This window comes from Syngnathus scovelli, chromosome 2, assembly GCF_024217435.2.
Source record: "Syngnathus scovelli strain Florida chromosome 2, RoL_Ssco_1.2, whole genome shotgun sequence".
Classification (NCBI taxonomy): domain Eukaryota; kingdom Metazoa; phylum Chordata; class Actinopteri; order Syngnathiformes; family Syngnathidae; genus Syngnathus; species Syngnathus scovelli.
Window position 1 is genome coordinate 19679613 of NC_090848.1, and position 22172 is coordinate 19701784.

At 41.9% G+C, this 22172-nt stretch overlaps 2 protein-coding genes across 26 annotated transcripts in view; both read left to right on the forward strand.

Moving 5' to 3' along the window:
• The first annotated feature begins 448 nt into the window (after positions 1-448).
• ube4b (ubiquitination factor E4B, UFD2 homolog (S. cerevisiae)) lies at positions 449-14090 on the forward strand. Of its 5 annotated transcripts, none has more exons than XM_049754003.2 (29): positions 449-777; positions 1539-1758; positions 1844-2009; positions 2131-2218; positions 2559-2703; positions 2791-3016; positions 3168-3617; positions 4366-4467; positions 5141-5282; positions 5443-5543; positions 5958-6072; positions 6269-6352; positions 6470-6526; positions 6787-6903; positions 7093-7191; positions 7271-7384; positions 7834-8032; positions 8228-8366; positions 8458-8557; positions 8734-8861; positions 8962-9060; positions 9317-9552; positions 9706-9832; positions 9917-10061; positions 10509-10643; positions 10787-10978; positions 11192-11366; positions 12478-12624; positions 13070-14090. In XM_049754003.2, the coding sequence occupies exons 1-29, from the start codon at positions 754-756 to the stop codon at positions 13132-13134; spliced, it is 4137 nt and encodes a 1378-aa protein (XP_049609960.1). In that variant the 5' UTR covers positions 449-753; the 3' UTR covers positions 13135-14090. The 5 variants fall into 5 exon arrangements, with proteins under 5 accessions (XP_049609960.1, XP_049609961.1, XP_049609962.1 ...); XM_049754004.2 differs by having other exon boundaries at positions 450-777; positions 1874-2009; XM_049754005.2 differs by having other exon boundaries at positions 450-777; positions 1539-1662; positions 1874-2009.
• Positions 14091-15062: 972 nt separating this feature from the next.
• The window catches only part of kif1b (kinesin family member 1B), a 49269-nt gene continuing 42159 nt past the window's right edge, over positions 15063-22172 (forward strand). For 12 of the 21 annotated variants that reach the window (XM_049753975.1, XM_049753978.1, XM_049753989.2 and 9 more), the window contains exons 1-2: positions 15063-15363; positions 17604-17760. In XM_049753975.1, coding sequence (XP_049609932.1) covers positions 17655-17760 — 106 coding nt within the window. In that variant the 5' untranslated portion in view covers positions 15063-15363; positions 17604-17654. The remainder of the gene's footprint in view (positions 15364-17603; positions 17761-22172) is intronic. The other 9 variants (XM_049753995.1, XM_049753992.1, XM_049754002.2 and 6 more) reach the window with 2 other exon arrangements.

Below are 22172 nucleotides of genomic sequence, written 5' to 3' on the forward strand. Positions count from 1 at the left end.
TGTGTTCAAAAATAATTGCATTTATTTTAAAACAGAAATTGATACCAAAATATGATGCTTGCAGTTTCTCAGTATCTTGTTAAAAATGAGGAAAGTTAACAATTTTGCAAGAAACATGAAGTCGTTACACATAAATTGTTTGTGTGCACGCGCGCGCGCGCGTGCGTGTGTGCGTGTACATATGTACGTGTGCGTGTCTAGATATGTGTGTAAAGTTTTGAAGATGAATAAAAGTAATATTTTTAATTTTTAAAATTAAACATGGATTGTTTTTATTAGAGCCAATTCAGTGATTTAAAATGTAGCTATTAGTTGACGTTCAATATTATTCATGTTCTCGACAAGATAATTTGTTGATTAATTTGTATTAATAGCATCCACGTACTTTTCTCAACGCTTCCTGTGTTGCTCCGCCCATTGTGACGTATTATCACGTGACTGCAAGCAAGACCAAAATGGCCGCTCTAGTATTTTGACGTGTAATAGCTAGCTACTTTTCTTTTTGTTTCACTCTTGACTTGACAGAAAAGCTAAGCCAACGAGAGACATTTTGGACTCGATCTATGTCCCTAGTCTTTGCGCAGGAGTGTCCTCATTTTTATCTTCGAGACAATCAAGACTGACATATTAGTTGAACGATTTGGGCTATGCATAAGATATCTAGTTCAGATTGAGGCTAGCTAGCAGGCTCTGGCTGGCACAGTCATAGTGAAGTGGTTGAAATTGAGATAGCTGGTTAAACTTTCAGCTGCGATGGAGGAATTAAGCGCAGATGAGGTAAGGAAAACGCATCAACGACAACACTTTTTGTGTGGCTCAACTTGCAATCCCTTTTCGTTTACAGATAATAGATTTACACATGATGACTAGCTTTGTGCTACTATTAGCTAAGCGGCTACCACGGGAGCAATTGGTGAAAACACCAGCGACAAAACCACGCTGAGCTCAACAATACCATACAAGAGAGCATGTCATCCACCGGGTCAATACGGCGTGTTTAGAAAAGAAAATAGCGGACGTCGGCAGTTATTGTGGGCAAACTGCGTATGTGGTAGTTTGCATGAGCACTGTACGGTCGTAAATTAGGCAGCTAACCCTGTTCTTGTAGCAGACAAAACCTGGTCCCAAATTGACATAAAGTGAAAGTGAAAATTATCACAGTTGCGTTGATAAGTTGCCTCGTGTTTGTCTCGCATGTTAATGTAGATCATATTATTTTAAATGTTCTCTCGCGGACGACTTTTGGGTCGTTGAAATTGTTAGTCATGTTTCGAATAAACGCCCGAGACTGTGATCTTTACCTTGATAAAGAACACATCTGGACAAACAGCAACAGTATTATTTTCTTTGACGTGTTCCGCAATATTGATGTTAAAACGATTCCATAGTGTTGTTACTCAAAATAAAAAGTGATTTTTCAGTTTGGCATAGCAAAGCCATTTGTTATTTCAAATGAGCATTAACCACGAAGATCACTAATAATGTGTGTATTTATGTTCAACCTTTTTTCTTTAACTTTGGACTTGTAACTTTTCAAGATTCGCAGAAGGAGATTGGCACGGTTGGCAGGGGGACAGTCCTCACAGCCTAGCACCCCTCTCAGCACCCCCTTGACATCACCACAGAGAGAAACTCCACCGGGACCGCTCCCTGGACCCTCAGGTGTAACATCTCATCCCCCTCCACCAGCTGCCTCACAATCATTAGGGCTCAATGCTCACAGCGGTACCCCTGCCACATCCCCCATTGGCACCACTGGTAAAAAGCTTGACGGAGAATAGTTGTTCTTGGTTTTAACAGTTTGTCATATCTTGCCTGAACTATTTCCTCCTTGTGTCTTCAGTGTGCTCACGCGTGTTTTGCCTTTTGCAAGGTGTGGCTTATGGCAGTCAAAGTAGTGAAGGTGTCAGCTCCCTTTCCAGCTCCCCCTCCAACAGCCTTGAGACTCAGTCCCAGAGTTTGTCCCGTTCACAGAGCATGGATATTGACACTGCCTCTTGTGAAAAGAGGTAATATTTCACAATGGTTTGCATGACAAAAGATGACTGTGGATGGAGCACCTGGCTCAAGACATTTACATGGTACAAAGTACACAATGAAATGTGCGTGTTTTATTTTTTTTTGTTCTAGCATGTCCCAAGTGGATGTGGACTCGGGGATAGAGAACATGGAGGTGGAAGACAGCGACCGCAGGGAGAAGAGGAACTTGACCGAAAAAGTAATTCACTATTTCTTACAGCATTGGATTTGACATTACATCTGTGCTTGCACATAAACACAGACAAATACTGTGGTGAAAATAAATGAAACTCGTGATAGTTGATGAATTTGATGGATAAATGTGCATGCCTTGATAAATTAATCAATGGGGTGCATATTGTAGCATATAATGAAAATCATCAATTTTGAATGCAAAGTTTTGTATTAAATCTGTTCAGGGTTTACTTATGGTGCAGTATACATAACATTCTTTCTATAACCTTTGTCCCTTGAGGGGGGCCAAAATGTCCATTGTTTCATCTTAAAATGTTTGTCCGATGGAACCTGTGCACCCCTAGGAAGCTTCTGCAAACTCAGATGTCACAGAAGACCAGGCTCTGCAGCTCATTTGTAAGATCCTGCGCGTTTCATGGAAGGAGCAGCATCGCGATGTCATCTTCCTCCCTTCACTGGCTGCTGAATTCCAGCGTAACCCTAAAGATGGTATGTTAGAGACGCTATATTTATCTCACCAAAAACATTTCTAAGTGGAGCTCTGAAATTCTTATTTTCTCATTCTGTCTCTCGCAGTGTACTCTGATTTTAAAGACCTGATCGGCCAGATCCTGATGGAGGTCCTCCTCATCTCAACCCAGTCGCCTGTCCACAACCCCTTCGCCAGCTTGACCGCCACCTCGCAGCCAATTGCAGCAGCCAAATCTCCAGACCGCCACCTGACATTGGTACAACCCTCCAGCCAAGGTGGCAGCCCCATGGGCACCAGTGCAGGCTCCTTTGGCGCAAGCTCTCTGTCAAGGCAAGTGACGACGTTTATTTTTTCCTCCACTGTTCAAAACCTCCAATCAAGTTTGAGATGTTCTTCTCTCCAAATTTGTTAATGACTTGGAAGTTATCCAGGTTGAAAATCATTGTCATTACAATCATCATGTGATCAATATTGTCCACAGTCTGTATGCGTGTGGTAGCCCTTACCCAATGAGTCTGGATGCAGCCAAGAGGAGCTCACCAAATGCCCCCACACCCACCACCCCCTCTGTACCTTCTACACCATCTACGCCACAGTTCTTTGTTCCACCCAGCCCACCTACTCCCACCGCTCCCCTCAGACCATCTCTCAACCCTTCGTCTGCCCCCATGCCCATTTCCCAGCGTTATCGGCCTTACTCTGTCTCATCTCCTTGGGGAGCCCCGTCCCCAACCAGCCCAGGACAAAGAGCTTTTAGCTTTTTTCCACTATCTCCTAGCCCAGCAGGCCTCACTGTGCCCCCCAATACCCCGATTCCTCTGTCAACACCTAGCAACCCGACCCTCTCCCTAAGTTTGCTTCCTGTGGTCCCGCCTTCTCCCAGAACAAATGCCCGACAGGCCACCTTTGCATCAAGGATCCCGCCTTCTAGGTATCTCACCATTTCTTTTGCATGGTTGTGTGTGTGTGGCACACGCAAGCCAGCAAACTAAAACATTAACCCTAAAACATTGACTTACTTCAAGCTGAACTTGACACAAACTTCAAGCTGGAAATGGATCCCAATACAGATACAACTTTCAACAGATTTAAGTTGATAGGTAATTTCCAAATGAACTAACTATCAAGAAGAGATATTATTAATTAATATTTGAGAATATCCAAAGTAGGGAGGAGCATTTATTTAATCGATTGATATACAGTTTTTTTTTTATACTGCTAATTAGAGGATTTGAAAATGCTGCACTTGCTATACATATGACTAATAATATGGTTTGGCAACTAATGCTGGTTTTACACATCCTTTGTTTGCATATTAGTAGCAAAAAAATATTCATTTCAAGTACAATAACTCTATGTGTGAGATATGCTTTATAGTATCAACAGTGATGTAGAATTATCAAGCATGTAAAGAATAGCCTGTTCCTTCCAGCTCTGAACTAGCTACTTGAGGAATGAATGTTCCAACAATGTGTAAACACTGCAATCAAATGGGCATTAACTAAGAACATTTAGCCCTGAAGCAGATGTTTGCAACAGTAGTGCCCCCCCATCCTATGTTCCTTTACCACTCCAAATGTAGTCTTCAGTTTTCATTATCTCCTTCCCCTTGCTTGCTCCTTCATACCCTTTCTCTTCCAATATTGACCTCACTCCTCCTCTTGTTTTTGTCATGTTAGCCCCTTGTCCCTCCCGTTTGCCTTCTCTGACATATCTCAGGGCAGCAGCGATGAAGAGTCTGAGGAGGAGGAGGATTTTGCACGGGTTCAGTTTGGGTCCAGGTACACCGCTGCACGGTGTTGTGTGTTTTACGTGTGCCCGCTTGCCCAGCAAAGGTCTGCTGCATGCACCAGTGGTGCCTTGCCACTCACAGCGCACAAACACACTGTGGCAGAGTGGTGAATGATTAACAAAGGCGGACTCGGCTCTCTTTAAGAGTGCTTTGTGTTTTTACAAGGTTTAACTTTTAGGTTGTAGGTATTTTTTTTTTTTTTTTTTAATATACAAGTAAATATTTTTTTCCTGGATCAATTCTACCTATGGAATATTGTGGAAAAAGTGGTTCGCACCTTGGCCTTACAATCCTGTCCTGTATGTTATTGTAGCTTTAACATTACATGCTTTAACTTCTTAAGTGTATCACAGTGCATTGCCAGTGTTCCTTGAATAACTAAAGCTAATATTAAACCTTCTGAGGGTTATGCTGTTGCAGCTGACCCACTAATGGACTTTGCATTACCAATGACAATCCTCATAGCAACTGAATAATAACAGCTGTTTTATCGGCCACAGTGTTTCCTTTTCAAGCGCCACATGCCATGTGATGCAGTCGCTAATGCCTCAAGTGTGTTTCTTTCAGGGCCTGTGATTGAGAGCTTACTCGAAGCTAACGTTGCATCTTATCTTTCATTCATTGTGGCAAATGTTGAATTCCTCCTGTTTGTGTTTGTTTAGTCATGGTGCATGTGGAGGGTCAGTGTCTTGTGAGTTGACCGGCGACCGCTTCACCATCGAAGCATGCAAGGAGACAGAGATGCTGAACTACCTCATTGAGCGCTTTGACAGTGTTGGCATGGAAGAGAGGAAAGCTCCTAAGGTATTTGTCGTAGACAAATAAGTACGCCCTTTCTGGGTTCCTTCCTTGTTTTTTTTTTTTACCCCCACCGGTATTCATGTAGCCAATCAATTCATGTATCAGTTTACGTCCTGAGGAATCCATTAATACATTTAACTTTCCTCTCTTTACTGTCCCTCAGATGTGTAACCAACCAAATGTCAGCCAGCTTCTTAGCAACATTCGCTCTCAGTGTATCTCTCACATTGCCCTCGTTCTGCAAGGATGTCTGACTCAGCCTCGGTAAGTTTTCCCGAAGCTTTTTGTTCCACTGTATATAGCCTTGTCGTATTCATGTAATTCTCCTAAAAATACGCTCAGGGTCACGCAATTGAATTTGGCCCCAATTATCAACTTCTGAGGCTGCTTTGACCTCTTAAGCTAAACACAAAATTCCATTATTTATTGGCTATCATTTAAAACCATCACCATATTGGACACACGTCGTACTTGATTAATATTCTTTGTCTTAAAACTAAGGTTCACAAACACCAGTATTTTCAGTTCCTTTATCTGTCTCTAAATAAGAGGACATTTTGTCCTTTTTCCACCCTTTCACTGTCCCCAAAGCTACTCCTCTTTCCCCTTCTCTCAGAATACACTATATATGTTTGCAACAATGCTTTCTTTGTTCGTCTGTCTCTTTGCTACACACAGAAGCTCTCTCCAGCATTCTCTGCTGGTACCTTATATGCTGTGCCGGAACCTCCCATATGGCTTTATCCAGGAATTGGTGCGCATTACCCACCAGGAAGAAGACGTATTCAGACAGGTGTGACACACATTTGCCAGTTTAGCTATCTGTAATTGTGTGCAGCGCGAAAGCACAAATTTGGATAGAGTAGAGCTCATTACATGAGTAACATGTTCCTTGACTACTATTTTCAATGAATATATGACATGATTTCAGATTTACTGCTGTCTATAAGTTCAACTTTGGAAGTTAACAATCATGACATGTTTCTCAGATCTTCATTCCTATCCTCCATGGGCTGGCTCTCGCCGTGAAAGAATGTTCCTTTGACAGCGACAACTTTAAGTTCCCCCTCATGGTAAGATGTTATAGGACAGGTAAAGGTCCAAATTGGCATAATGGCTTAACATTGTTACAAACCTTGGTAGTAATTAAATGTGTATTTGTTTCTATTATGTTTCTCTTGTTTTTACAGGCATTAGCTGAGCTTTGTGAAATCAAGTTTGGAAAGACTCACCCTGTGTGCAGTTTGGTGAGTGCACAGCTCAATGAATACTCATTATGTCCTTGTGGCTTAGACTGTTCTATTAATGGATTTGTAAGGTCAACGGGTTCCCATCAAATGTCCCCTATAAACATTGGTGGAAAGATCAAGCTATTCCATCTTTTTGCTTCCCTGCTCCTTTTATTTTTCTCCCAATCATTACTTCTAATAGTCCAGTAGTCTTTTAGCACCTCTTTTTTTGTTTACAATATTTCCAAAAGATGGCTAAAAATGAATCCTTTCCTCAGGTAACTTCCCTTCCACTGTGGTGTCCCAAACCTTTGAGCCCAGGATGTGGCAGGGAGATCCAGAGGCTGTCCTACCTTGGTGCTTTCTTCAGCCTCTCTGTTTTTTCTGAGGATGATGTAAGAACAATGCTTGTCCATTTATATCTGTGTTTTCATTTCTAACGCTTACTGCTTGTACTAGTACCTGCCACACATTCTTGTAAATGACTCAAATACCGTACAAGTAAAAATACATGTACATGTGCATACAATATATGCTTATATTTTTCACATATTTAACGCCTCGTTGCTTTTTATTTCCTTTAGACCAAAGTAGGAGACAAGTATTTTTCCGGTCCAGCTATCACCATGGAGAACACGAGAGTTGTCAGCCAGTCCCTGCAGCATTATCTGGAGTCAGCAAGGGTGAGCTTTTTAGCCTTTTGTTGCCATCTCTGCCCCGATTACTGTTTTAATGTCCCTGTCATCAATAATCAATTTTTAGGGTGACCTGTTTAAAGTTCTTCACAACATCCTGCTAAACGGAGAGACGCGGGATTTAGCCCTAAATTACATGGCAGCTTTAGTCAACTACAATGTGAAGAAAGCTCAGATGCAGGTAGGATTCATTGTATGGGTACACTCTTCCGCATTCTTTTCCGTTATTGTTGTCACCAGCCACTTCATGATGTACACTTGCATGATCTATAGGATACAAAGTCTGCGTCATATGTTCAGTTCTTTTTAAAATAATGATGCATGATTGATTTGTCCGTTGGAGCTTGAAACATTGCCATGATTTATTTTAATATATTCATATTGTGATTGTAAATGTACACACTGTCCCTTTAACACAAATTTATTCAGTCCTCTTGCAGGAGTACTTAAATTGGATAATATTTCCTGTTCAGAAGATGACATTTTAAGCATTTGGACAATACCTAAACAATTGGTGCATCTTTAGACCACTGCATACTACAACCACAATAATAATCATTGTTAAATGAAGACTTTTGGCAGACTGGGTAAATTAATAAGAATTGGTTCGTATTCCTCTCTCTCTCTCAGACCGATGACAAGCTGGTGTCGACAGACGGTTTCATGCTCAACTTCCTGTCAGTGCTGCAGCAACTTAGCATGAAAATCAAGCTGGAGACAGTGGATCCCTTCTACATTTTCCACCCTCGTTGTCGCCTTGTCGTCAGCCCAGAGGAGACGCGCGTAAAGGCCACAATGGAAGAGCTCAAGAGCTGGCTGTCTGAGCTACGTGAGTTGTCATTGCTCGAAAATAATTAGAATAATGTCGGATAAAATGTAATCGGTTATAAATGTACGTATGGTGAATAACCTGCATTTGTTGCAGAGGGATTTTCCCGTTCTTTGTTGCAGGTTTTCATGACTCTATTACAGTAAGACCTCACTGCTAAATTAATTTGTGGATTGTTGATTTTTATATATTCAGATGAAGATCCCACCAAATTTTCCGAGCCAAAGTTCCCCACAGAGTGTTTCTTCTTGACCCTGCATACCCACCATTTGTCTATCCTGCCCAGCTGCAGGCGGTACATCCGCAGGTTGCGAGCAATTCGTGAACTCAACAGGTAAACAAATGCTCATGCATCTGTGGTCATGATAGTTGCCCTGCTGCTGTTCATGTCTTTTTACATTATTTTATTCATTGTGCCTTATTAGGACTGTAGAGGAGCTGAAAAACAGTGAATCCCAATGGAAGGACTCTCCCTTGGCCAGTCGTCACAGAGAAATGCTGAAGCGTTGCAAAACGCAACTCAAGGTTTGTTTTTACATGCACCATCGCTCCTGTATTCTTTGACTGCATTGTGTCTCTAAGAGGTCGCACAAAACATTTGAATAGCAAAATATTCTTGTTTCTCCTTAAATGTAGAAACACTGCATTATTTGTACCTTCACACTAAAAATCTTTATGGCATTTGACTCGTGCCCTCTCAGAAACTGGTTCGAGCCAAAGCTTGCGCTGACGTGGGTCTTCTGGATGAGAACCTGCTCCGTAAATGTTTGCAGTTCTACAGCACTGTCATCCAGCTCATTCTCCGTATGGTGGACCCTGCGTACCCAAAGTGAGTCACGTGATTCTACTTGATGTGGCTTGACTCTTTCAGTCAAGCTGAAATTTTAGTGATTTGCTGGACTACATACATTCATTTCTGTCCTTAACAGCATCACCCTGCCGTTGAACCCTGAGATTCCCAAAAGCTTTGCTGCGCTCCCGGAGTTCTATATTGAAGATGTGGCTGAGTTTTTGCTTTTTGTTGTGCAGTAAGTTCACAATTCAGTCCTTTGCACATGCACACAAATCTGTTCTGCAGCAACAGGTATATCCATAATGGTGTTTTCACATCTGTTGTGGTCCCGTTTCACACAAATGAACCTTAATCCTCCTTAGGAGGTACTCGTTGATCTGTGCTTGTTTGGTAATACCATCCTATAATGTAGCATTGTAATAACAATTAAATACAGTGCCATGCTTATATCCGATAAAGAAAAATATTCTTCTCCTTGCATTTTCTTGCAGATATTCTCCCCAGGTTTTATATGAGCCTTGTGTTCAAGACATAGTCACCTTTTTGGTGGTGTTCATCTGCAGTCAGAACTACATCAGGAATCCGTACCTTATTGCCAAGTTGGTAGAAGTTCTGTTTGTCACCAACCCTGCCGTGCAGCCTCGCACTCAGCGCTTTTCTGAAATGATGGAGAACCACCCCTTGTCCATCAAACAGCTGGTGCCCGCCCTTATGAAGTTCTACACTGGTGAGCGGCTAAGATGTTTTAACAGTTAAATCAAACCATTTTTAAAATCAAAATTTTGTTTTCCAAACACTGTTGTAAGTATTTGTGTATGTACTTATCCACATATTGTTTATGTCTGCCGCTGACTCTTCTTTCATTGTCTTGCGTGGCTAGATGTCGAGCATACTGGTGCCACCAGCGAATTCTATGATAAGTTCACCATAAGGTACCACATCAGCACAATCTTTAAGAGTCTGTGGCAAAACATTGCCCATCACGGCACATTCATGGAAGAATTCAAGTGAGTTTGATTGCAAGGCACAATTTGCGTTTTTTTGTTTTTAAATGACCCAATTTATGTACTCTCATGCTCACTTCCCTTTAGCGCCGGCAAACAGTTTGTCCGCTACATCAACATGTTGATCAATGACACCACCTTCCTGTTAGATGAGAGCCTTGAGTCTCTGAAGCGTATTCATGAGATTCAAGAGGAGATGAAGAATAAGGATCAGTGGGATCAGCTTCCCAGGGTTTGTAGTTTGCTGAAATGTTTACCTATGGCAAGAGGGTTCGCGGTTATTAGTATTTCTACATCATGTTTTGTACTTTGACTTCAGTTTTCTCAATACAGTAGAGCTCTTAAATATGATTGCGCATTTTTCCCAAGCTATTCTCACACATTGATAATATATCAGTTTCAATCGCATCTGATTTGATGTGTACTGTATGTAAAATAATATTTCATTTTGTTCTCTCAGCTCCAGAAAGCTTTACCTGCTATCCAAATACTGTATTTAAGACTTTGCGGAGGTTTGACAAATGAATTTTAGACAAACCTTAAATTTGCTAAAAAATATAAATGAGCCATCCCTGAATACTCCTATAAATTAGTGCAGAAACATAACCTTGATGTGCAGTACGCTTACCTTAAGAAAACAAGCATGACAATGTCTGAGTGTGTATCTGGTTTTATTCAGGACCAGCAGCAGAGCCGCCAGTCCCAGCTGACTCAGGATGAGCGAGTGTCTCGCTCCTATCTGGCCCTGGCCACAGAGACAGTCGAAATGTTTCACATACTCACTAAGCAGGTCCAAAAACCTTTCCTCAGGCCCGTGAGTATCTCTAACTCCACAATATATAAGTTAGCTGGAAGGGGAAAGGTGTCATCCATATTTCGCTTCAGCCAAAGTCTGCCTAACATGGACATACAGAATTCGTAAAAGCTATTAACAGGGGAATTGTCATCTTCTTGCAGGAGCTCGGCCCACGTTTAGCTGCCATGCTGAACTTCAACCTCCAGCAGCTCTGTGGGCCCAAGTGTCGGGACCTGAAGGTGGAGAATCCTGAAAAGTATGGCTTCGAACCCAAGAAGCTCTTAGACCAGCTAACTGACATCTACCTACAGCTAGACTGTGCCCGCTTTGCTAAAGCAATTGCAGATGACCAGGTTAGAGACAACTTTTTCAGTTGACTATAGCGAACATTTTTTTAAACGCTGTAATATTGTTTGACTGAATTAATGATGATGAATGAAAAAAGGGGAGTATATGACGAATTACAGTCCCAGTAATCAGGCTGTCAACAAATTTTAGCAAGTCATGTTCTGAAAGTCTGCAAGTCCCTTGAATAATATAGTTTTGGTGTTTGCATGTGTGTGTAGCGGTCGTACAGCCGAGAGCTGTTTGAGGAGGTCATCTCAAAAATGAGGAAGGCTGGTATCAAGTCCTCAATCGCCATTGAAAAATTCAAGCTGCTATCAGAGAAGGTGGAGGAAATAGTGGCCAAGAACTCCCAGTTGGAAATGGACTATAGCGATGCACCTGATGAGTTCAAAGGTCTGTGTGAGCTGCTCTCCTGTGCTTTTGTTTCCAAAGTCTGTCTGCTTTGGTTTCACATCCCCCATGCTAAATGTTTAAATGTTATAAAAGCCGAGACACTTATTTAATTCTTGTTTATTTATTTTATACATATTTTGTCATGATAGCTCTTTCCCTTTTAGTGTCATCTCATGACTTTTACAAGTCCTCACTCACGGGTTCAAAATACTGCTATGATGAAGCCACTCAATTCATTCACTGACCTTTAACCACTAGAGCAGTCAATGGCAGTGACAAAGTACAATACAAAACAAAATAATGTGCCCGGGACTAAAGTTGGAATCTGGATTACGAGCTATTTTAAAAAAACTAAAATTGTAATTAAAATACAAGTAGACAAACTGTTTGGTTCAAAACCATTCATCCATCACTTTTCTGTTCTATTTTTTTCTAAATAGGAGCAAAGTGACCTGGAGCTGACTTTAGACTGTATGTTAGCCTAGTGCAGGGCACATATAAGACAACATTTACATTCATACCTATGTACAATTTTAAATCTTAAAGTACCCTAACGTGGGTATTTTGCCCCTCCAAAACAAAAACAAAAATGGCATTAAAAACATTTCTTGTTGATATAAAAATGTATTCTAATAATAGGTGCCGTTCCCCATACCATTACTTGGCATTGTAATGAGCTAAAAGCCTTCACTGTAACTGTTGCATAGCAGACATCTGCAGGGGATTTGCCACCCCATAAAAGTCAAATGGACAATTTGGACAGAGGCTATCCTATAACCACAGATGTATTATAATCTAGAACAAGAATGTGGCCTGCATACCTCCTTTGATTTCCCAATAAGACTGCCATGCTCAACAGGAATGTGTCACACAGGGCACAGCCGGCTCGGGTTTCTGTACAACCAAAATCTCCCACGCTATATATATTTTTTAGAAACTTATATGTCCCATTTTTAACAAATCAAGTGTGAGACAATAATAGTTGTTGTTAACGATTATTATCATGTGATATTTGCTGATGTTTGGTGTGTGCAAATCCTTTTTTTTTTTTTTTTTACCTCTCATTTTATTCATTGAGTATAGTAAATTTGGTTCTTGCTGTTTTTCCCAGATCCTTTGATGGACACACTGATGACCGACCCTGTGATGCTGCCCTCGGGGAACATCATGGACCGGTCCATCATCCTTCGCCACTTGCTCAACTCGCCGACTGATCCCTTCAATCGGCAGCCGCTCACTGAGAGCATGCTGGAGTCAAGTAACTACATTTATTTTAAATTTAAAAACTTTGAATATATAGTGGTACCTTGACTTACAGTTGCCTTTACTTCTGCGTTCATTTTTATTTTTTTTGACCCGCTCAAGTATAGTGGAAAAAAAGGAGAGTCACCTTTGTCGATGCACTTTGAGTCAAACACACAAAAACAAAATGAAAACACTTCAGTTGGCCAAAACTAACACTCAGATGCCCATTAAGTGGCTGATTTCTTGACATCATTATATTCTCTTTTATGTTTTTGTACAATACAGTGCTATTTTTCTGGAACGTATTAATAGTATATTCTGGTGACTTCGATGGGGAAAATTGTCAAGTAATATAAATTGTTACAAGCGTGATTTTGAGATTAAACCTGTAGATCCAGGTACCACTGTTGTTTGGGGAAAAATGGATCAGAGCATGCATGTGTATATTCATTCCACAGTTCCTGAACTAAAGGAGAGGATCCACGCATGGATGAGAGAGAAACAGGGAGGACGACCTGTGTAAAGACTTGATGTCAACTACGACTTGCCCTGCTCTCCATAATGAAGGCATTTCGCCCAAATTGCCTGAATTCAGTGTCACTGCTACCAACAATAACCAACTAGTTTTATTTGTGCCCTTTTTGCCCTACCCAGGACATTAGAATAATACTGAAAAAGATCATAATAGTTTTTTTTTTTTAATTTTTGGGTTTTTTACATTGAGAATTTGTGAATAAGGTATATGTATATCCAAATGTATACATATATTTAACAATTAGGGTGTTTCTAAGTATGCAGAAAACAGTCTTCATCACACACAGGTTTACCAGAGAGCTGCACAGTGACTTCATTGAATATTTCCTTTATGGTTCTTGTGTGTTTTGTAACAATGTAAATGTGGGCGCTATTAAAGACTTGTGATGCTTTTAGGGTGACTGCCTGTGAAGCATATTTGAGAGTTGTTGTAGTGAGCAAGACTATGACAATGACTAACCTGAGTTGGTATAACGTGCTGGAGTCCCACAGCTTAAGAGATGCACCACCTGTGCTTGTTGTAGGCAGAATTAAGGATGTAGCTTCAACAATCTAAAATATCTGTTTTCCTTTTGAGTGCAGTCAGATGTTAATAAGCGTTGATGTACTTTTTTTTTCTCTTTAATTCTTTTTCAGTTACATTTCCCCTGCTGACTTTGAAATACTAAATTGGCTTCTTTTGGGTGCATGGCTGCTATTCCAAAACCCTTCAACCCTTAAAGAACAAATAACTCATAGACAGCCAACTTGCTCGATACATGACGGAATGTAGCATGAGCTCAAGCGACAGCGAAACACCTTGACATCACGTTGAGTGATCGTCTTTCTCGCTCTGTACCTAACGTGACCTTGCTGACCTTAACTGTACAGGAAATGATCACCAAGTACGCGCAACTGTTTTGGAAGCTAGGATTTTGAACTGAAAATAAATGATAATGCACATTATTTTAAATGGTGTGATTGATTGACCACCTCACCCTGGACTGGCATCAAAAGCAAAAATAATGCTTACTGTGTTTGAATCACAGAATGGAAACATGCAAAAACAATCTTCAAAATAAGTTATTCTGAACCAGGTCAACATACATCCAAATTGTAGTGTGCAGGACCCTAAAGAGAAATAATCATAAAACTGCATTTTTTTTTTTTTTTTCAATTCAAAGCAGTGGATAAACTCCCAACTGGACTCAATCTGCATGGATTTTAAAATATTCTGCACTAAAACCTGCCATACCAAATATTTTTTTAAATGTTACTTTATTCAAGAAATGCGTTTTTAGCAACATAATTTCTAGAGGCATTATTTTCATTTATTTTATACTATATTAGCACGTCTGCCTCACATTTCAGAGGTGCAAGGTTCGATTGCAACTCCTGTGTGGGTGGAGCTTCCTGTCTCCCCATGCCTGGTAGGCCAATTGACCACTCCCAAGTTATCTGTAGGTGTGAGTGTGAATGGTTGTTCGTCAATGCATGCGATTGGCTGGCAACCAGTTCAGGTTGTCCCCCGCCTACTGCCCAAAGTCAGCTGGGATAGGCTCTAGCACGCCCGCGACCCTCGTGAGGAGAAGCAGTTCAGAAAATAGATGAATGTTCCCTGTACTGGAAAGTAGCTCAGCGAGCTAAACTTTGCTGTGAAGCACATTTTCGTCCCTAATGATGTTACTTGTGCAAGTTCCCTATCGAATACACTAAAACAGATACATGCTAGTAAAACTCCCGTTAGACGTAAGACTTTGCATTGTGTTGCAGGGAGCACTACTGATAAGAAGAAATCCTGCAGTGGGGCGTCACTGTAGGGAAAAACCGCACCTCTTCCGTTTTTGAAGATGCTTATTGGTTTATTTGGCCATTAGTCATCCGAATCTAATCTCTCATTGGCCAAGCGAGTTGTCACTCTCAGTGCTGGTGAGGGAGTTGACGTAATCTCGGTAAATCAAGACAGTTTTATCAATTCTCTCCGCCTGGCTGCAGAGAGACCTCCGCCTTATCATCTTTACGGGGAAACAAGGCTTCACAAGTCATTGGTCACGCTTCGAGCTCCACCCGGCGGAGGACACCATTAGAATGGGCCTTTTTCGCCAGAGTGGACTTTACGACAGTCTCCCCGCTTGCGCATTCTGATAGAAAAACAACACGTTTGACGTCCGCTAGCTTAATCGTTAGTGGTTGCCGCTGCCCTATGGTCTTGACGCTTCTGGAGTGACAGTCTTTGAAGGTGAGTAACTACAGTCAAGTTCCTCATTTAAATCCCCCAATGTCACCAGTAAACGAGGTGGTTATTACTCAGTAATACCAGGCATTTGTTTGTGGCTTGGCTGGTGAGCATTAGCCTGCTATAGCTTGTCCCAGACGGGCGGGTGAATGGGGGTGAATCCGTACCGTTACACGGTCCGTTCCCCACCCCACTCTTTAAAACTCCTACTTTACACGATCTTTTATCGGCTTACAAATGCATTGAAAGTAATTGAGTTACTAAATTATTCCACCGCCTGATGCGAGATCATGTGCCATGTGTAAAATCTATAGGCGTTTAACTTTGCGCTGATTTAACAATGCCTATGCAAACGAAATAAACTAGGGTATCAAATAAGACATGTCCTGATAATTTTCATTCAATGCCATTCACTTTAGCCGCACACGTACGGTTCATCGGGGACAATGCTGTGCTGCTAAAAAAAGCACCCGGCTGCATCCTGTCGCACTACTGAACAACGTACAGCAGCAGAGGATTAGCACGCTTGCCCACATCTTGTTTTTAATGGAACACAAGGTCTGAGCCCTTTCACTTCGACAATTCGAAAAGGATGCACCGGCCAGGCCTGGCCCTCCGTCCTTCCGTAGCGCCAAGCAAACGGGCTGCTGGATAGAATTTCATGGGCGTATGCTTCAACAAGTAGGCTCATTGATGAATTGCAAGCATCTGGAAAGTAAAGATTTCCTTGGGTTGGATATATAAAAAGTTTTCTTCTGACGTCTTATGGTTGGTATTTGGAATTGGCTTTTGGAACACACTTGTAAAGGTTTTGTTTTCAGTCTTCACTGGGGTTGGAGATGCGCTGCAAATAGCAAAGACAAAAAAGCAAGAAATTTACTTCCCTAAAGGTATTTAGAGTTGACTGTTAAACTTCGATCCTCGAACCCTCTAATATATTTTCAAGTCAGCATTACCATTGATAAATAGCTTAGAGATTATCTTTAAAAATGCCTCAGAAGTGCCCAGAAGCCTCTCTACAACTTCCATCAACAACACAGATCAGGCGAGATGTATCACATACTTCCTTGACACCAGTGACTAATTTCCTATTTTCCTGGGGTTTGGGGCCGTCTTGTGGCATTTTGAGTGTTGTAGAAAAAGCACAAAAGCATGAGCGAATGGTTGAATTGTGAATCATGGTGACTAGGTGTATTTTTGTAGACATGCACTCGGCGTAAAAAACTAGCGCATATTTAAGTATGCTTTATCGTATTTGGGTAATTGGTAGACCAGAGGGCATTTTCTATTATACGTCCCCAGGGCACCTGACAAGCTGGTGGCAGAAAGTAGACTATAATTTAGACCGGCTAAGTGCTGGTCTAAGTTGTAGTGCAAGTGGTGCAACATGATTTTGCTGGATTTCATCAAGGCCCAGGCAGACTACTGTATTTTTCGCACCATAAGGCGCACTGAAAAGCTTTTCATTTTCTCAAAAACTAAAGGTGCGCCTTTAAATAAGGTATGCCTTTTGTGTGGACAGAATTCCAAAATCTGTACATGTTATGTGGCTACCGCCATATGCAGGGACGTAATATGTAAATGTCATATGTAGACCCGATGAACCAATCGGAGGACATTACGTTGTACGTAAAATACGTAGACCGGGGCGGTAAACCAGTCAGAGGACTTTACGTAATACGTAGAGTACTTACTGCTGCCGCGATTGATAAATACTTTCGGTTTGTGCAAAGCAAACAGCATTATAGAGGGTCATGGCATCGACGAAGAGACATGCTTATGAGGCACAATTCAAGCTTTCTGGAAAGCTGGGATCACTGCCAAAGAGCAACGTGACAGCAATGCGACAATGACGAGAAGGAACTTGTTTGTGTAATGGCGAACTTGCCCAACTGTTTAATTTGGATACAGAAGATGAAGACTTTGATGGATTTGCGTATGAATGTCGATTAACAATAATGTGAGTACAGTATATAGTAGAATAAAGTACAACCGAACTCAAAGTCTTGTTCCCGTGACATTTTTTTCTTTACCGTAAGTCATGGCATGCATGCGCCCTATAATGCGGTGCGCCCAATGTGTGGATCGAATACAGAGTAGCCCCTGCAATTGAGTCTGCGCCTTTTAACCCAAAGCGCCTTATGGTGCGGAAAATGTGGTTATTCTGAATCATTTTTGTTGCCTGTTGCAGTTTCCTGTCATACCTTCATGTGTTTAACGTGAACATTTTCTTCATCCTCTAGGAGGGAGGGCACACGACACAACTTACTTGGAGACAGTTCTGCACGGCAAAAATGTCCGGAGCATCAGTGAAAGTCGCTGTTCGAGTTCGACCCTTCAACTCCAGGGAGACGAGCAAGGATTCGAAATGTATCATTCAAATGCAAGGCAACACTACAAGTAAGTCTAACAAGGTGCACACGTTGGCCATGTTCAGCGAAGTTTACGCACACGCACGCACGCACGCACGCACGCACGCACGCACGCACGCACGCACGCACGCACGCACGCACGCACGCACGCACGCACGCACGCACGCACACACACACACACACACACACACACACACACACGTACACAAACGTTATAAAATACTTTTTATGGAAAAACACGGTGGGCCGGATTAAATTTTCTCGGCAGCTACATATAACCCACGAGCTGTAGTTTCCAGACCCCTACTGTCCTTTGGGCCTTTTAGCAGTGAACAGTGAAACAGTTGGGGACAAACAGGCCTGAAGAGAATAATGAAAAAGGTTTACAGGATGACATTCCTCCTCATCCTCCTCCCCCTCTAATGTGGCCTGCATGCCTGAGGAGTTTGTGTGTGTAAAATGCTGTGTTGGTTTATAGCAGGACACCCGGCGGCTACGGTGCAGCCTGACCACACCCCCGGACTCATCATATTTTTTTCATGGTTTGTTATGACGAGTGTCATATCCTTTGTAGAGCTGAATGATTAGTCATTGTGCATACTGTATGTCCAAGACTTAACAAGTTTACCAGATGACTACTTTTATTTGCCTGTAAATTTTTATAAGAAAGGTATGACGTTGAACACAATCCTGATTTGTTCAGTTTAAAAGCACATCGTCCTGTTTTAACTATTAAAAACAGAGAGAAACTGTCACATTGTAAGATTTTTGATGACTGTTTGTGTGTTTTAAGTTGTTACTCACAGTCTCCAAATATTATTAAGATGATAAAACATTAACTTTAAAGACAAATTTAATTGTCATTAAAGTTGTTTCAGTGATGGCATCTCACCTTTCACTTTTTTTTTTTTTTAAACTTTTCACACAAGTACAGTACATACTACGTTGCAAAAATACAACACTGACTTTGATAACGTTAACAAGATGATGCACTAATTGATGGTTAGTTAAAAATTGTTATATGTTTGTTATTGGATTGTTAGTTTTTTTATGCTTTTTGATAACTTGAGCCATCGGCATAATTGCTATTCCTGAGACCCGTCTTTAGAAAGATGGGCGGAATGTGTGTCACGGTCTTGTGATTGAACACGCGTGCCTTTTGTGACTGTGAGTCATCAGTATTTAACCTTATTAGGATGCTGAAAGGCACTTAAGTTATACTTCCTCTTCCATCTGAGATATGCGCTCAAGTCTATCTGCTATGAACATTCATGGACCCAGTAACACCAAACTATTCTCCCAACTGTGAATTTGTTCTGTCAGTCATATCAGACTTATTAGACTAAGCTGACATAAATCTACCCAAGTTTCTCAAGCCCGTTATGGCTGACTTGTTTTATTTATCTCTCTGCCAAAGAAAGCTCTGTGTGGAATTCGGAGTGGCTGTCCTCCATGTTTTTGGATCTTCATGATACCAGTATCCCTTTTGGGCGGTGTGTGTGGTCTGTGGCAGAGCTGCAGTAGAATATGCAGCGTTTCTTTTGGTGGGACGGATAGTCCTTGCATAGTCCTTTGCTCATCGTCCTAGCACACGGGCAGATTGCAGAACCGAAAGGGGCGCTGGCAGGCAGCCACCCACCCTCTCACTTCATTGGAACTTCATTGCAGACGGTATGCTGAGAATGCTTATCTTATTAGGATGCTGAAAGGCTGAACATCGTTAGTAAAACACACATGCACGCTTTCATCCATGTCAAGTAGCACAAAGACGGCGCATTTGATTGTCTTGTCCAAAGTCAACTAGCCACCAGAACACTACTAATAGTAGCAATAAGAACACTTTTTTTTTTTTTCTCTAAGATTATTAAGTAGGTCACTGTCTGGAGCTAATGGCCAGCAAAAACCAAATCACGGTTTGGCAGATGATGAACAAGTACTTGCTGTTGAAGATGCAGACTGTAAGGCATCATAACTAAAAGTGGAGTTAATGCAGTTAATAACCCTTTTGAAACCCGAATTTTGGAAGTCTTCAATTTTTCAGTCCAGTTAAACGAACACAAGAACCCAAATATGCCCTTAATTAGGTTTTTAAAATTCTGAACACAACCCATGATTACCTCTCTTCTAACCCAAATATCTTGGCTTCTGAACGCGATCTGGTTACTGTCTTCTAACTGCGCATACTCTTGCTTTTTCCGCAAGAAATCTTGGTCTTTGTAGCAAAGGTGGGGTTGTTTGTGTCAATAACACTGCAAAACAGATCGCTTTGGGGCAAAGGCAGGATATGCTGTCTCCCTCTCAGCCTGCTCCTTATGCATGGAGGGTTGTCAAGGATCGAGTGCTTGCAAACTTATTATTCACCATTCAGGGAATGTATCCAAAGCCTCTAAGTGGAGACTCCTCCACTTACAAAGCAGAGCCAATGCCATTTGAAAAGGATGACAATCATGACGCCATACATTCATCAATTTTGTCTGTGCTTCAAATTGCAACCAGAGCCTGCCTTCAATATGGGCCTGATGGCTTCTCTAAGTAAGTTATATAACTCGTGTTATGTTCCCGGTCTCCAGCCTTGCATGTATGGATGGCCAAAAAAGGTCAACAACATGCAATCAGTGAAGGACTGATTGTAGTGGATCAGGCGTGTGTTTGTGCGTGTGTGGGTGTCATGCATGACTTGGGTGGAATGGTACCGCAAATGCTTCAGGAAAAGACACCAGCGTCCCCCAACTTTATGTCTTTGAAGTGCATGTTACATAATACCACCTCACCAACTGACCAACACGGCAATTAAAATGTCACCTAGCCGCTTCAATTCAGATGAGGCCGGGTCCTCTCTGTGTGCTCTACAGTGGATGGTGACAAAATATAACTGGTTACTTCACCTGAGCGCACTGCGCTCGGTGCTGCTTGGTCAGGATCCATCTTTTGGATGTTGGTACGACTATGGCATATCATGATGCCGCTGAACCTTCTGCAGACAGGCCCGATTGACCTGATTAGAAGCAGTAATCCACAGGTTTGCCTCGGGATGCCACGCCCTTCAGCCGTAATCCCGGTGACCCTTGTCAAGTGTGCGCTGACTTTCCAGGGTGTCACATTCCCTATCGCCTCATGCTGGGATTGACTCGGACCAACACAACACAACACATGTGCCCACGTGCGCCACTTGGAGAGCGGCTTGACATTTCAGACTGACCTCCTAATGAGGGAGTAAGCGAGGGGGGGGGGGGGCGGAGGGAATCTGCAGGCAGATGTCTGTGTCTGTTATCAGTACCCGCTGTGTTTGTGTCATAAGACTCTTGAGGCACTAATATAATTGCATCTTGCTGACTGCTTCTCAACAAGTCATTTATTTTACTTTAATAGCTGCAGCTAATAGCTGTAGATTAAGATTAGAAATAGAAAGAGATTGATTCGGCATAGGCAGCACGGTGATGCATGCCTGCCTCACAATTCAGTGCGGGGTTTGATTCGAGCGCCGCCCCTCTTGTCGTGGAAACCCTATTAGATCAAAGTCACTGAACTAAATGCTCACTGATGACCGTTTCTATGAGAGTCAATGAGAGAATAACTTTGTCAATGTCCAAATAGACCTAGACCATCATTTGAAATTACTCTTCTACAAAGATTTGTTTTAAGTGACTATCAAAAATAAAACCGTGCCCCTCTGTTGTGAGTGTCCAAGTAGTGCGGTGGGCTACACTTGAGTCGTGCTACATTTTGTTCACCTAATTGATGTTGTGCTCACTGTCCGTTTGAGCCTGTGACGGCGGTGAATGGATACTGAGTCGGAGCCGGCCTGCCAGATGGGGGAGGGGAGTTCTGGAAGCAGCCACATTAGCCAAAGTCGTGCACAAGCTTTATTCACGTGCAAGGGAGCGTGACGCAGCATCACAGGCCGCCTCGCAGCTTGATTTCAAATCGATGCAATTTGAATATTTGTACATTTGAGCTAAAAGGATAAAGAGAGTCATGCTGCTGTGTCACTTTGAATTGTCAATCAAATTGCCCATTGACGGGTGTTTTTCAGGAATTTATTGTGAAACGTTAAAGGGGATTAAGATGAGTCAGTCTTTGTGGCACATTTCATAAAGGCCACTAATGCAGTTTACATTTTATGGCTGGCAAATATTTTGCAGAATTTTGTATTCAACTGACTCTAATCTTATGAAAAAGACAAGGCCCTTTACATCTAATTACAACATGCTAAATGAATCTGTTTCAATATACGTACATACTTGTTAAGCATGCGCTCAGTCAAATAGTTGTTAGAGAATGTCCGCAGGACAAAGAGTCTTGTGTTGTTTTGTGGTTTCCTTTTAGCACATACTGGACAGTGGTATACAAAAGGAGAGCATCTAGGTGACTGAACAATGCTTGTTCATTCATTGGCTGGGATTGAGTGCACTACTACGCCACCCGCACAAAAGCAGCGCT

Excerpts from the sequence above, each read along its gene's own strand:
- ube4b (XM_049754003.2), top strand. The coding sequence starts at position 754 with ATGGAGGAATTAAGCGCAGATGAG. Across the intron at positions 3,618-4,365 it reads TCAAGGATCCCGCCTTCTAG|CCCCTTGTCCCTCCCGTTTG; the intron begins GTATCTCACCAT and ends TTGTCATGTTAG. Across the intron at positions 9,553-9,705 it reads CCTTATGAAGTTCTACACTG|ATGTCGAGCATACTGGTGCC; the intron begins GTGAGCGGCTAA and ends TTGCGTGGCTAG.